The sequence below is a fragment of the Amblyomma mixtum genome, chromosome 2, assembly GCF_055824585.1.
Source record: "Amblyomma mixtum isolate Tamu chromosome 2, ASM5582458v1, whole genome shotgun sequence".
In the NCBI taxonomy this organism is placed as follows: domain Eukaryota; kingdom Metazoa; phylum Arthropoda; class Arachnida; order Ixodida; family Ixodidae; genus Amblyomma; species Amblyomma mixtum.
The window spans coordinates 34,437,130-34,451,257 of NC_143013.1; the positions used below are offsets into that span (position 1 = coordinate 34,437,130).

Consider the following 14,128-nt stretch of genomic DNA (forward strand, 5'->3'; position numbering starts at 1 on the left):
GAACAAGAACCAAACACACACAAGCGTGACAAATTCAGGGGCGGCGACACTGTATAGTACGCGGTGGGTGGGCCGTAGACATCCCTCTCCTCCCTTCCCCCCCGACTCTTTTCCGCTCCGCCACGAGAGGCGCGCGTCCCCCAGCTGACGAAAAGCAGCAGCCCACACGGCTCACTTTTTGACCGCCGCGGCGACTTCAGAGAAAACCGCGAGCGGCCGGGCTTCGAAGAGATTACCAGGCGGCCGCCTGGCCCGCGTCCCACACACGGAACAACCCTCGCACGCGCAGAGAGAGAGAGAGATCGCTCCCGCAACTGGAGCCGCTGTGTGACCACGGTCGTGCAGCATCGTATAGTACGCCACAAACTTCACTGTCTCGCGACACTTCTTCGAGTGCTAGCCAGGGGCACCAGGACGACAAGAAGTTCCAGGAAGGGCAATGTTCTGTACGGACTATCGTTTCGAGGATTCATCGCGCGCTACCATCACTTATGCGCTTGTACCCGTAGAAGTTACCCCACTCCAAGATAATGCGCGATTTCGAAACTTTCGAGCTTCAAATATAGCTGTCTCTCCCGAGGCAAGTGGTCCCACTTGTCCCCCGCAGGAAATGGGAAAAGCACAAGGACGCAGGCGGTGACAGCAAAGTCCGGCTACGCGAACCAGAACCTTATAGACCCTCCTTCGAGATTACACAAAAACCCCCCAAGCGAAAGACGTTCGCTCCCTGGCGCGACGTCGCTCATTTTACGCGACCACCTCCTCACCCGCCTGAGCTGCTCCTCAACGCTACAGCAGCAGAAAGCGAGGCACAATCACACAACCCGACTAAGGTCGGAGGAGAAGAGAAAAAAGAAAAAAAGAGAGCGAGCCAAAGAAGAAATTAAAAAAAGCAAGGAAGACAGAAGCGGATTCCGAGCAGACGACGCTGCATGATACGGCCGGCACCCAGGGCCGGCAACGGGGGACGGGGTGCAGGCGACACGCTCTTCTCTAGCTCCGCGCCGTTCATATAAACGCGACGCGAGATGCGCGCGCCGACAGTGGCGCTGTTCCCCGTGCTCCTGGTGTTGGTGGTGCCGTGCCTGATCCCGAAAAGCGATGCCGGAGCCGTGGTGGCCGTACAGAAAAACACCGACGGAGTCTACAGCCGGCGCCTACAACAGCAACCCCACGACAGGGGCAAGCGGGACGCCACGCCGACCGAGCAAGCGGCGCCGAGCCCCAAGGGCTTGGACATGAGCCCCGACGTGTGGCACACCGTGCCGCCGTACCTCAAGCAGGTAAGGAGACGGCGCGACAATCGCTCTTTTGACTAAGCCGACAGGAAGCGCAGACAGGTTCATCACACCCTGCAGATATGTTGCCGCGTTTTCGAAAATCTCCCTGGGTCATTGGAGTTCCTCCTGGTACCGTATAGCATCCTCGCCTCTAATCTCTGAAAAGTCAGCCAAGTCTCTTCACCTCACCTTTTCAGGGCTCTGGGGTGCCAGGGGCGTTAGCTGGTCACCGCCACGCGGACCAACGGTAAACCTGGTGGACCTATAAATTCTGAAAGAGGCCCGGACACCAGTGAACCCCGGGCCACTCAGATGTACCCTCAGTCGCCGTGTTCAAAGCTCCGATTCGGACCTTCGTTTAGTGTCTGTTCGCGGTGGTTGGCGGTGGGAGTCCATGGATGTCACGAGAGATCAGTGCCCTGACAACGTGGACAGATGGGTCGGCAGTATAAGAATATACCGGCGTGACATGTGTTTCGACACGAAATCCCCCGGCTGGTGTGTACACGCTAAGCAGTAGAACACGCATCAGTGTTTTTACCCCACTCCCGCTAATAACGCATTGCTATCCAACACGACTTGCAGAGAAGATCACTTTGCAGGTTTAAAGCTCGGTCATAACCTACCGACGTCTACTAGGTGATAGCACCGCCCCCAGCCATCATTGTTTTCTTTTTGCAGACGTCCGACACAACTCAAACACTAAGCGGCAAATGCTCCTCAAGGGTAGCCCTCTAACAAATGCCAGCGATCTATTGTCATGACGTTGGTTACAGGGCTCGGCTGCTGACCCGAAAGACGCGGGTTCGATCCCGGCCACGGCGGCCGAATTTCGATGAAGGCGAAATTTTAGAGGCCCATGTGCTGTGCGATGTCAGTGCACGTTAAAGAACCCCAGGTGGTCGAAATTTCCGGAGCCCTTCACCACGGCGTCCCTCATAGCCTGAGTTGCTTTGGGACGTTAAACCCCAACAAACAAACCAACCAATTGTCATGACGTCGCGGTCAATCATCTTGCGCTGACGTCATGACGAGAGGTTGGCGGCATTTGCCTCTTCGTTTCCGAGGATAGTATACGACATAGCAGCCCTGCATGTTCGGCTAGTAAATAAGGTCAACTATACACTTCCGAGGTGTCTTTAGAGTCAAAGTTGTCGAGAAGTGCATGCCTGCCACAGCTTTAATCGACGAATGGGTGGCCACTGCACGATCACAAGACGAAAATGACAGACAGGTACTGGCGTGGCTGCATGATGCGAGATGAACCCCGAATGAGTTCTGTAGGCTGCAGAGGAACAACTTCACTGCAGGCTACAGCGCTCCCCGTGCTCTGTTCTAATCCCCACCGATGTGGGAAAAACGCGTGCTCGTTCCGAGTCGTTGTGAAACCCGCTTTTCGCAATCAACCTTGGAGCATCTGGCTCGCGCTAAGGGGACGTCCCTCTACGCGCGAGCAACCCCGTGGCAAGAACCACGCGTGGTCTCATCGAAAAACAGAACTCGACGTCACATCTTGCAGGACGCCGCGAAAGAGCGCCACGCCCGCGAGAGGCCCAGACAAATATATGACGAGCTCATTAACGACGTCGCTAAGAACAGACCGTCTATCTAAAAGTCGGCACGGAAGCCTGCGTACAACGCAGCCACGTGTGACTCACAAAATGAAACAACCAAACATAGGCACATCGAATTTTTTTGCGGCTAGGCGCAACAGCCGAGGTCGACCCAATTCAGAGAAAAAACCAAAGCTACGGTACTCAGTTTGCTGCTCACGTTCTGGCCCGATCCAGGCGATGCCGCAGCAAAATGTGAACAAATCTGAAACTGATCTCGCGAAGCGTGCAACCCACCGGTTTCTTTCTCAGAACACTGCCATCTTGGATGCTGTGTAATACTAAAACAGGTGAACGCTGCGGGATAACGAAAACCCAGAATACCGAAATTTCCGGAGAAGGAAATTATTTTAACGCGCCCAGTGAACGTGAAACAAACAAACAAACAAAACCCCTGTACATTTAACTTCCATAAGCAGCAAAAATTATATTCGAAAGACCAAAGGTTTGACTTTTTCACACTGGCCGGAAGCAAGCATTTGCGGAATTTATCCGCCGTTCTTGGAAAACCAGACCATAGGTCAATAACCAGGCAATAACGATATCGGACACTGCCACCAACCGCCTGTGTACGGGTCAGTAATAGATAACTGAACTGGGGAGTTTATGGCACCAGGTCGACTAAAGCCCAAAAGATGCAAAAAAAAAATATTTACGGCCAGTGATATTTAAAAGTTTCGCTGATGATTTACGAAATAAATATCGCATAGGGGTACACACTGTATGCTATCGGAAAAGGATCCTGGAAGCCGTCGCGTTTCGAAGTGGAAGAAAAACCAACATCACATATACTCACCACGAGAAGCAGTCCTATCTGCCCACACTAAAGCATCATAACATGTGGAAGACTGCTCAGCAGGTATTAAACCACCAGCACGAAACTCAGCTAGGACTATCTACGGTCTGTCAACACTATTTTGCCTTCGGATGCAGCGTCGGAGTCAGAAGGCGGCGTACAGAGGTCTTAACTATACGTACGTAACAAACGGGATAACAAATAAAAATGAAACAGCAAGGAATCCAAGTGGTGGGCTTTGGTATTGTACCTGACACTGTCGGCTGAGCCAGCTTTTACTCTTTTACGCAAAAGCTGGCGAACAAGGCCGCTAAAGAATAGAGTAGAACCCGCAGCCGTGGACTGTTATGACAAGTGTCGAAAAGTGTGTGTGTTGTCCAAAAAGACTATATTCCAGTCTGGATTCCTGGCTCGCCGTCATATTTTCGTTTCTGGAGCGGAGAGTTAAGCCCTTTAAAGAGGATATTCAACTATACACCTCGTAAATATCGAAGAGATTGACCCAACCACATTCCCGTCTGAAGGCGTGACCATGGCCTTCTCGAGAGTCCGACATGAGGCACGCGTCTCGCTTTCGTTTCAGGCTGACAGGGATACACCCAGCCGCTCATCCACACCAGCGAATGAAAAAAAAAAAAAAAACAGAAAACTGTTCACAGCGCTTTCAAACAGTTCCAAGTCTTTCAACGACATTACAGTAGTAGAAGGAAAATATTTTTGCTTGCCCCGGCATCTGCCATCGCTACTGCAAGCACCTGAGCTGGGGCAGCGGAAATGGCGGTATGGCAGGCGGTCTGGAGAAATGAAAGAGGTGAGGGGACAGCCACAAAGGAGAGGGGGAGAAAGGGAAAGTTACTATATACAAGTATTCTTATTTACACAATAATATATGCACAGGGCATTGCAGTGTGAAAATAAGACCTCTTCATAAACTGGGGTCGTTCCATAAACTATTTGACCCTGGACGCCTAAAGTAGCACGAGACCCTACAGATACACTAGGTGAACTTACAGATATAATGGGTGCCCGTAACCGAAAAATGGACGAGAAAAGAGAGACACCACGCGAGCGTAACAGCGCACGCCTGCTTGCGCGCAGGTGCTGGCGTCGATCGACGACCGGCTGCGCGGCCTGGACGCCTTCGAATCGGCGCTGCGGCTGACCCGTCTCGACGTCTCGCTGGAGCAAGTGCTGCGCAAGCTGGACGCCTTCGACAGCCGCCTGGGCAGGCTCGAGGTCAAGCTCGACCTGCGCCTCGAGAAGATGGAGGAGGCGCTCGGCAGCGGAGGACGCAAGGACTCCTCGGCCCAGCAGCAGCAGGGGGCAGCAGAGGCGTTCCACCTCAGCCGCCGCTTCGACATGCTCGGCGACAAGCTCAACAACAAGTGAGCGTCTCGTATCCCCCACTGAGGGTCCTGGGTGACAGCGCTGCAGTTCAGGGTGTTGATGTAATCAGTCGGGAAGCGCCATACTAGGGCCCGAAGATTTCGCAGAACCCCGGTACGGTGATGATTCGAAATGTCTCCCTAGGCCAGGCTTCCGATGCCTGGGGGAAATATTGGACGGCCTCTTGGCTTAAATAGCCGAAAATGCTGTCTTCCGAATTAAAACTGCGGCTGGGCGCCTCTAATTCAAAATGGCGTAGGTTTGGTTGGTTTGGTTTACGGGGTTTAACGTCCCAAAGCGACTAAGGCTATGAGAGACGCCGTAGTGGAGGGCTCCGAAAATTTCGACCACCTGGGGTTCTTTCACGTGCACTGACATCGCACAGTACACGGGCCTCTAGAATTTCTCCTCCAAAGAAATTCAACCACCGCGGCCGGGTTCGAACCCGCGTCTTTCGGGTCAGCAGCCGAGCACCATAACCCCTGAGCCACCGCGGCGGCTCAAAAATGGCGTAAATGTCTCCAGGTGGGCGTCGAGACACCCTACAGTAGCTGCGCATTACTTCGACAATGTGAGCGTCAGTCACAGCAGAACACGTTACCAAAATAAGGGGCGAGCATGCGTAGAACAGGATGAAGTACAGTCTTTGTCAAAAGTACACAGCCCAAGGAGTCTGCTTCTGAGCCCTGCAGCACAGTTCCTCTTGCATACTCCGGGACTCTTATCTTACGAAGGCAGCAGGAACTTAAGTTCTCAAACCTTCCAAGCTTACGGCAGTCAGATATGCTGAAGAGCCCCACTACATGGGTCAGAAGCAAACCCTTTGGGCTGTGTATTTCTGACAAAGACTGTATCAGTTCGGTATGTCGCGCTGCTTCCTGCGCCCAGTGGTTCCTCACGCACTCATTCTAGAAGGCGTTAATTCGGGTTAGAAATAGGTTTCCTTGCCTCACTTAGCAGAGCCGCACCTTTCCCGCAGAACACTACAGTACGTTCCGCAGACCAGTATACGCGTTTATTCAACTTTATTGCGAAAACGGTGTCAAATAGGACACACAAGACGGAGTTTTATTGAAGAAACGGTAAACTAAAGAACGTTGAAGAAAGATTAGTCTAAAGGTCAACTTTATGTAAAACTTAAGTAGTGATAATCAGGCCAAACTTCGGGTGTCTCGCTATGTGTATATAGGACCGTATACAGATCGCACTAGATAACCACGCTTGGTGTGCAGGCTGGCGTTCCTGGAGACCAAGCTGGACATGCGTGCCGACCGGCTGGCCAACAAGCTGGAGCTGTTGGAGCGCGACCTGCAGGACGCCTCGGAGGACGCGCTCGAGAAGATGACCCGCGGGGACGAGGCCCGCGCGCGGCTGCACGCCGACGTGTCGCGGCTCGCCGACCTGACCGAGCGCGCGGAGGCCGCGCAGCGCCAGACGACCACCGTGCTGCGCGTCGACGTGGCCGACGTCATCAAGCGCGCCGACGCCAAGATGGACCTGTTCAGCCACGAGATGCTCACCGCCAACAACATGCTGCGCACCATGCAGCAGCAGCAGCAGAACGCCACGCAACAGCAGGCCGCTTGCCAGGGGGCGTCGCCCGACGCGCCCAGCTGGGAGCAGGTGAGCACAGCGCTCTCCCGTCAAGCAGCAGTCTTCGAACCGAGCGCGAGCTGCCGTTCACTCTATACGCTTGGTGGAACGTGCTCACAAATTGACTGTGCATCTCTTGGAAACGTCTAAGGTATAGGCAACTGCATGCCGGCGCACAGGCACCAGGGTCCGCCGGATGGGCCCCAGAATGCTCAACTCGGTTCATACGCGGAACCTCACCTGCCGCATTAAATCAAGTTCGAGCTCCTGTCTCGCTGAATGGAATCCCATTAGTAGGGACCTGTTCGATGACTTAATCATTAATTTACACAAGCGAATGGAATTCGACGCTCAATGTCGCAATCCCCTCCCCTCTTAGCCCGCAATACTTTAGAGGTACAGAGCCTGGGGAATCAAGGGGGACAGGGTTCAGGGGATCCTAGACATCCAAGTTTCCAGAGGAGCGAGCGGGAGCCGCATGACAGAGCCCGTGTCGAAGAACTCCCAGCAAACAAATGGAGAGGCATGGGACTCCAAAACATGAGGGGATTTTATTCAAATCACGAATAAATATTATTTAAATTTAGTTAATCACCTCACTATTAAACTAATCACGTAGATAACGTGCGCTTTGCTGTACAATCCATATGCACAGGCCGCACCTAAGTGCCCCTCATAGTTTATGATAAAAATCTGTAAACATAAAAAAAAACAATAATCTGGTATACCTCTTAATCTGTCACGCCGCAGCAACGAACCTGCATACCTCTTTCGCGACGAGCTACAGTCGGGCACAACTCAAGACCGAAGCGGCTTTTCCCCGTTAAAGGAACCCCTTCCAGCCAATGGCGTCGGCCGATTCTCATGACCTTGCTAGCGTTACAATGCTGGGAGCGGAGCGACAACGCAGGTAGGGCCCTATCCTCAACCATGGAAGGAGGGGTCTATCCCCTTGCATCTGCCACTCCCTGCATTGTCCCGCTATGACAAACGGCCGACACCATTAGCTGGAAGGGGATCCTTGGACGGGGAAAAGCCGCACCGTTTTTGAGTTGTAGCCCACGACAGCCACGTACCGTTGGTGCAGCCTCTCATCCGCGACCCGCTTTGCCGCAGGTGACCAACCTGACCGAGCTGGTGGAGAAGATGGTGCGCGTGGGCGCCGAGCAGCTGCGCGAGATCGACTCGGACGTGGAGAGCTACACGCGCAAGGTGATCAACAGCATCTACGAGCTGCGCCGCGCCACCGACGAGCTGGCGCGCGGCGCCTTCCAGGAGCAGGGCAACCGCACCCGGGAGCTGGTGCGCGAGGAGTTCCGGAAGCTGCACGAGCAGATCGAGCCGCTGCTCCTGATCGAGCCGCGCCTCCGCTTCCTCAGCGAGGGGCTCGAGAAGCGCATCGTCGAGCTGGGCGCCACGGTGGACCACAGCTTCGCCACGCTGCTGGTGGCGCAGAACTCGTTCATCTACTCCTGCCACCGCATCCAGGAGGAGGAGGTGCAGCTGTACAACCTGCTCGAGCGCATCATCCTCGAGATGAGAAACCGGTCGGTAGGCGACACGCAGCTCCTCAGCGACGAGCTCCAGGGACACAGCCACGAGGTGGCCGCGCTGCTCAGGGGCGCCGTGAGCGCCGTCTTCGCCGCGGGGAACAAGACGCTCGCCGAGGTACGCAGCCTCCTGGCGGACCGGAGCGAGCCATGCAAAGTACAGCCGCCGTGCGTACCGGCGAACGACGCCACCAGCAACCGAACCGACACCACGTCAACGCCTGCCACGGTGGCATCGACGCCGCCGGCGCCGTCCCACTCAGTTACCGCGTCGCCTTCCGGTGTCGGAAGCACCGCCGCCGACACCAGGACAAGGTTCAGGTCTTCTGACGGTAGCGCCGGTGGCAGTGCAAGCGCCACCGGCGGTGCGACAACGGACTACGAATATTACGACGACGCCCTCAAGTAGGAGATAACATGGTGTGGGAGACCCAGAGACGGGACCAGCATCGCGCAAACACGACCGGGCCCAATGTACCACACCGCGGCCCTCAAGAGACGTTGATGAACGCTCCGACCAATGGAGGCGTTGTCGCCTTGTTGCCACCTCGTCGCCGCTGTACAGAGTGACGGACGTCCGGCGAGGGTGCCGAGTCATTGAACAATTTTTTAAAAGTAGCGGATTCCTCTTTTCACGCCACCAGATTTGGAAGGAATATGGCTGCTGCTGCCTGACGTTCCCAGCACAACAATCAATCACCTTTCAGGTGACCTGTGTATCTGCTTTCGAAACTCCGTTATTACACATGGGGGAACGGATGGCTTTGCGACGGCGAACTGTAGCGAAAATTGCGTAAAAAATATGTACTAATAGGTAGATTAGGTGGCAATATAAACCCCATCGTAGCTCGCACAGCCAACTCCGAGGATATCGTGAAGTAACACTCAGAACCGAAAAAAAAAAATTTTCGCAATTCATTTAAGCACCACCTGTTTATGCAGGTCCTAGATAAGAGCTCAGAGGCATTCGAAGGGTGCCGTTCAGGCAACACTGGGCTGCGGCAGCCGTATAGCTCCCATGCTCGGTGGCGCGAGGCAAAGGAATATGATCCAGAAATCTTTTTCGGTGATCCTACTGTGGCAGTAGTCGAGGCGACAACTCGATGAAGTCTGCAGTGAAAAGTGTGCGGCGACGTGCAATTGATAAAATCTACGTTTTCGGTGTGTGCACTGACATGGCCAGCGACAGGAACACGAAAACGTTGCTTGAAGAAGGCTGTCGTGGTGTCTTACAATAGAAACAGACCTGCACGAGAATTCAGATGAGCATCGCACGAGAGGAAGTCTTCCCGTGCGAACGTTCATGTTTACTTGCACAAATCTGACAAGCAGTAACTTCTCGGTGTTTAAAATGCGTGTTTTCTTTGCCTATGGTTACCTATCTGATCTGATGGCGAAGAAAGTAGCCAGACACCGAACTTCAATTTCTCACGCAGGTTCAAGTGTGACCAGCAGGAGACTTTGTTCAGTCTAAGCAATTGCAACATTTCAAAGTAACCCAAGGCTGACGAGAAAAGTGAATAAATATTTTCGAAGGAATTTTTATCCAGAGCAGGATTGCAATCCAAACCGTCACGGGTATTTCACAACACGCTTGCGGATGAGGTAAGTGAGGAGACTCTGGAAAGGCGCACGCATTTAAAGAACCATTTTTTGTGAGGCCGCGCGAATGTCAAAAGTACGCAGAAGCGACCCTCCTCAGTCGGAAGGATTCACGATGACCTTGACAACTAAAGACAAATCAAACGCTAGTAAGCACAGGGAGCATCGGTAGGCCTACTGTGCGTCCGTCGATGCTCCTTGCGTGATACCCCGAGTGCGCTTTGAGCTCAATTTGAACCAAAGCAGCATTCACTGACATATCCTACCCCTCATCATCTATATATGGTAGGTCCTGTGTACGCTAGTGCTCTTTTAGGCTCGCTCAAAGATCTGCATACTGTGGTCACTAAGCAGTCGGACATCCCTTGTTTACACAAAGCCACGTTTTCCGAATTCACAAACCCAAATGTAAAACAATGCATGAAAGCGTACGGACCAGAACCACGCTGCTGCCGACTGACTTCCGAAGTCCTTGAGAGACGACACACTATCCGCATTCTTTTACCCGGGTTTTCTTGCGGTACGCAGGAGTCCGCGCCACTTTATAGCGGATCCCGCCAGCGTTCTGCTTGGCGGGGCAGGCGGTGTACGCAGACAAGCGTATGCGTATGGACGCAACGGCCTTAACATTTGGTCCATTCATTACACATGGCGATTAAGAGCGGCAACGCTCTGTAACTAGGAAGGCGGGGGGGGGTGAGGGCCGGTTTTCAGCCATCGACTATGTGGTTACGAATATTTCTCGAAAATGACTACTAACGAAGAAGGAAGTTTTAGCTTATAGGCAGCAACCGCAAACGGATTATCGTTGAGCTTGGCGGTGTAGTGAAAGATATGAGGGAAGACCCAAGGAAAAATGCTTCCTCTCGGACAATGAAATGGACCAAATGACGAAGCTCTTGGTAGCGGCGCCAGTGAGAACCTGACAGAAAATTGTGGAAACGGTAAATTGGAAAACGAAACCTGCTAGGTGGAAGCGAGGGAAGCATACGCCTAAAAGTTGACTGGACGACGAAATTCGAAGTGTTATGGCGAGGAAAGCATCTTGCCGTAGTCACCGACGGGCAGTGAAATTCAAACCGGAGCATACCTACAATGACCTGTGGGAAAGTTATAAGAAAAAGCAGCAGCTAGCAGCTGAACAGATCCAGCAAAATATTCGTACGGCCAACAGGGGTTTCTTAGAGGATCCAAGTGGCCGCGGAATGCCTGAAGAAATTCTGGCGTTTTCTGCACAGAACTCATGTTCGGACATGGGGATCCGCAGACATCGTCGACTGCGTAAAAGGATCAGAGATGTAGGATACCACTCAAGTCTGCAGTGAAGCTCCGCCAACATCAATACCGCCGAACAGAATTCCTCCGTGAAAAAACGTAGACCGTTGTCAAGAAGCTAATCAAAAATGATAAACTCGATAATTTTGGTGCTTCTGGCTTGCTTGATAAAGTCGAACATTAAATTTGATTTCGAACTCTGTTGTGTTTGATCAGTTGAGTAATTCACGACGCCGCGGACCGCGGCCCACTGTTACCAAATGCTTTTTTTTTTTCAGTTGTATCCTAGTACTAGAGAGGCAACAGGCAAATACCACATGGCAGGGCTCGAAGGAGACTCACACGAATGGTAGGACCCCATTAGGAAGCTGGGGTTCCAAGAACATTATCGCCTGAATTCAAGGGAACACAGGAGCGGGATTGGATGACTTCCCTCCTCATGATAATGAGACCAAAACAGGGTGCTCGAGGCTCCCAGACAGGCCCTCAGTGAGGTCCTCCAATCAGGCGATGCGCCCAAGGACTGGCGTAGGCAAAACGTTTCTTTCTTTTTTTTTTTGTACAAAGGAACTGGCGCCCAAGGCGACTGCACATCCCATAGGCCAATCGCAGTGACCACAGTGCTCAAACAGGACCTCCATCCAGGTCCTACGCCGTCGCTTTCAAGCTTGGGCGAGCCACAGAACGGCTATCGCACAAGGCGTCGACAATCTGTTTACGCCCATGCAGTACTCGGAAATCGCGTACAAAGAAGGAACAAAACTGTAGGCAGCTTTTCTCGACATAGAAAAGGCCTATGACAGAGTCGACCACGCCGCGCTTTGGCAGAAACTCTTCGAAAATGGTCCACCCATGGCAGTGGTGGATCCGCTCCGGGCGTTGTACACGGCGGTGTGGGGGAGCGGCAGGTCCTTCAGTCAGAACCTGTAATAACAGAACGCGACCTGAAGCAAAGATGCCCTCTATCTCCAATCCAGTTAATGTCGATGCTGAGCGACCTGGAGACGTGTGGTGCAGGTTTCGACAAGTCGCATATGGTCGAAGGTGAGAGTCCCAAAAGCTCCCGGCCCTGTTGTACGTGTTGGTGGCAGACTCGAGGAAGGGGCTGCAAAAGCTCACAGACATGTGCAGCCTACTAGCTTGACAACTTGGACGCCAGTTAAACCAAAACAGTGCATCGAAGATGATAACTCGTAGGAGAGTTCATAACTGAGCCGAAGAGGAGATAATGGCTTCACGCAGGTCACATCTGGCACGGGACACATAACCAGTGGTCCCTCAAGACTGATGAAGTGGATGGCTAAGGAACGGAAGCACAGCCAAAAGTGCAAGAGTAAATGCTTACGGAATTTGCTGGGTCACGGATGTCACAATGCAAGGTCAATTAATTGAGACCGCTCGAAGGTGAGCCCAAGCAAAACGAAATTCGCTGGCATTTGCATCGAGCGAAAGCTACCCACCGTGCTTTCCCCCGCGTTTCATTCGACTCTTCCTGGATTAAAGAGGAAAATAAAAGCGCGAAAACCCAGCACGGTGGGTTGAACGCAAGTGGCAGTGTGTTTACACCGGAAGTATACTGAGGTAACACATGTCACACATGCAACTGCGCTGCTCATAAAAACGGCGGCATAAAGGCAAGCTGCTGCGCTCGATATGACCTCTTCACACAGCAGTGCTAAAAACACCGCGGTGCGGAAAAGATATCCATTGAACTGTGACCGCACATTTTGAGCTCAGCGTTCATTTGGATGTAGCGTCGACCGCCGTTGTGTCATAGTCGGTGTGAATGGCCCTAATAAGCGCGATTGTTACCGTTATGCAGCAATCTTACCTACATCTGCAAACGTCAACAGCACCGAGCACACAGATCTGGGCCAAACGAAAAATGCTGAAGTACTAATTCGAGGCACTAAAAATGCCTTGTTTGCCTGCCGATATGTTAGAGCGCTAATTAATGCTAATTTGCTTTTCATTCTTTGAATGAAGCAACTTTTATTGGCAGAGGGAACGGGCGCCTCTGCACGATACCGAAGGATGCGCACACAGAAAAGAGTACGTCGCCTGTTCGCAGTCGTGTGACTGGTAACTAAACTACCCCAGTGTCATTGTTCATACAGCGTGTTGTCGTAAATATACTTGTATGAAATTATGATACGAACATACATAAATCTACGATGAAATATAAGCAAGAGCAAGCAAGAGTCGCGTAGTGAACTGCGGGTAAATAAAACTACCGATGAGGAATGTAACGGAGAAACATCTACTGAACACATCATCGATCAGGCGGCCTCGCATCTGCATTTAAGTGAAACATAAAGGGCAGCGTGCACTGACCTCCAGTTTCTCGTTGGTTTCGAACACCGTCTGGGCCTTGTGGCACAGCTGGGCGAAGGCGCTGCTCAGGGCCGACATCCTGCGCCGAGCCTCGTATGTGACGTCGCATTGCTCTTCGTCCACTTCACCCAAGAGAATGTCCAAGTCCAGGTAGGCCCTGTCGAACTCCTTCTCCAGAAGTTCCAGCCACTTCATGGCCACGGTGGACGTAGCCATGATGAGCGGACGTCGAAGCGCGGTGTTCGGTTCGGTGATGCGTTCGATTCGGGAGGCACGAAACGTGAAGGAGAGTGCATGCGCGTTTCACTCAAGTATGCACCGTCAGGGGCGGTCGTGAGGCAGGTATTCAGCGCCCTGCGCGCACGTCGCAGATTTAAGAACACAAAACATGCCCGCGGAGGCTAAACCGGCGAATTGACACTCAAAACAATTGGAAAACGCGACGAACGCGAGCCTTCGATGCGCGCGAGCTCTGCTTCGCTCGCTCCTCCCACGCGAGCAAACCAGAACCTTCGCTTCGGCTTGGCTCGGTTTCAAAATCACAAAGAAAACATTTTCTGTCATACACGTATTACAAGAAAGTTATAATTAAAGCTGCTAAAAGCCACAATGTTTAATATTTTCGTACAAACATTTTTTTTTTGCGAAAGATTGCTGTTACTCGAAAATCACTGATCTCGGAAACCGAAACCGACCGTA

The 14,128-nt window shown here is 52.5% G+C and overlaps 2 protein-coding genes across 4 annotated transcripts in view; one reads left to right on the forward strand and one right to left on the reverse strand.

The window, feature by feature from the left end:
* The window catches only part of LOC149358926 (Golgi-associated PDZ and coiled-coil motif-containing protein-like), a 43,508-nt gene extending 29,563 nt beyond the window's left edge, over positions 1-13,945 (reverse strand). For all 3 annotated transcript variants that reach the window (XR_016288744.1, XR_016288743.1, XM_089571109.1), the window contains exon 1: positions 13,430-13,945. Coding sequence is in view for 1 of the 3 variants with exons in the window: in XM_089571109.1 (XP_089427235.1) it covers positions 13,430-13,645 (216 nt within the window). In the remaining 2 variants the exon portion in view is untranslated. The remainder of the gene's footprint in view (positions 1-13,429) is intronic.
* On the forward strand, positions 899-9,757 carry LOC149358927 (uncharacterized). Its single transcript, XM_089571108.1, has 4 exons — positions 899-1,283; positions 4,788-5,074; positions 6,308-6,698; positions 7,785-9,757. The coding sequence occupies exons 1-4, from the start codon at positions 1,029-1,031 to the stop codon at positions 8,625-8,627; spliced, it is 1,776 nt and encodes a 591-aa protein (XP_089427234.1). The 5' UTR covers positions 899-1,028; the 3' UTR covers positions 8,628-9,757.
* Positions 13,946-14,128: the final 183 nt, after the last annotated feature.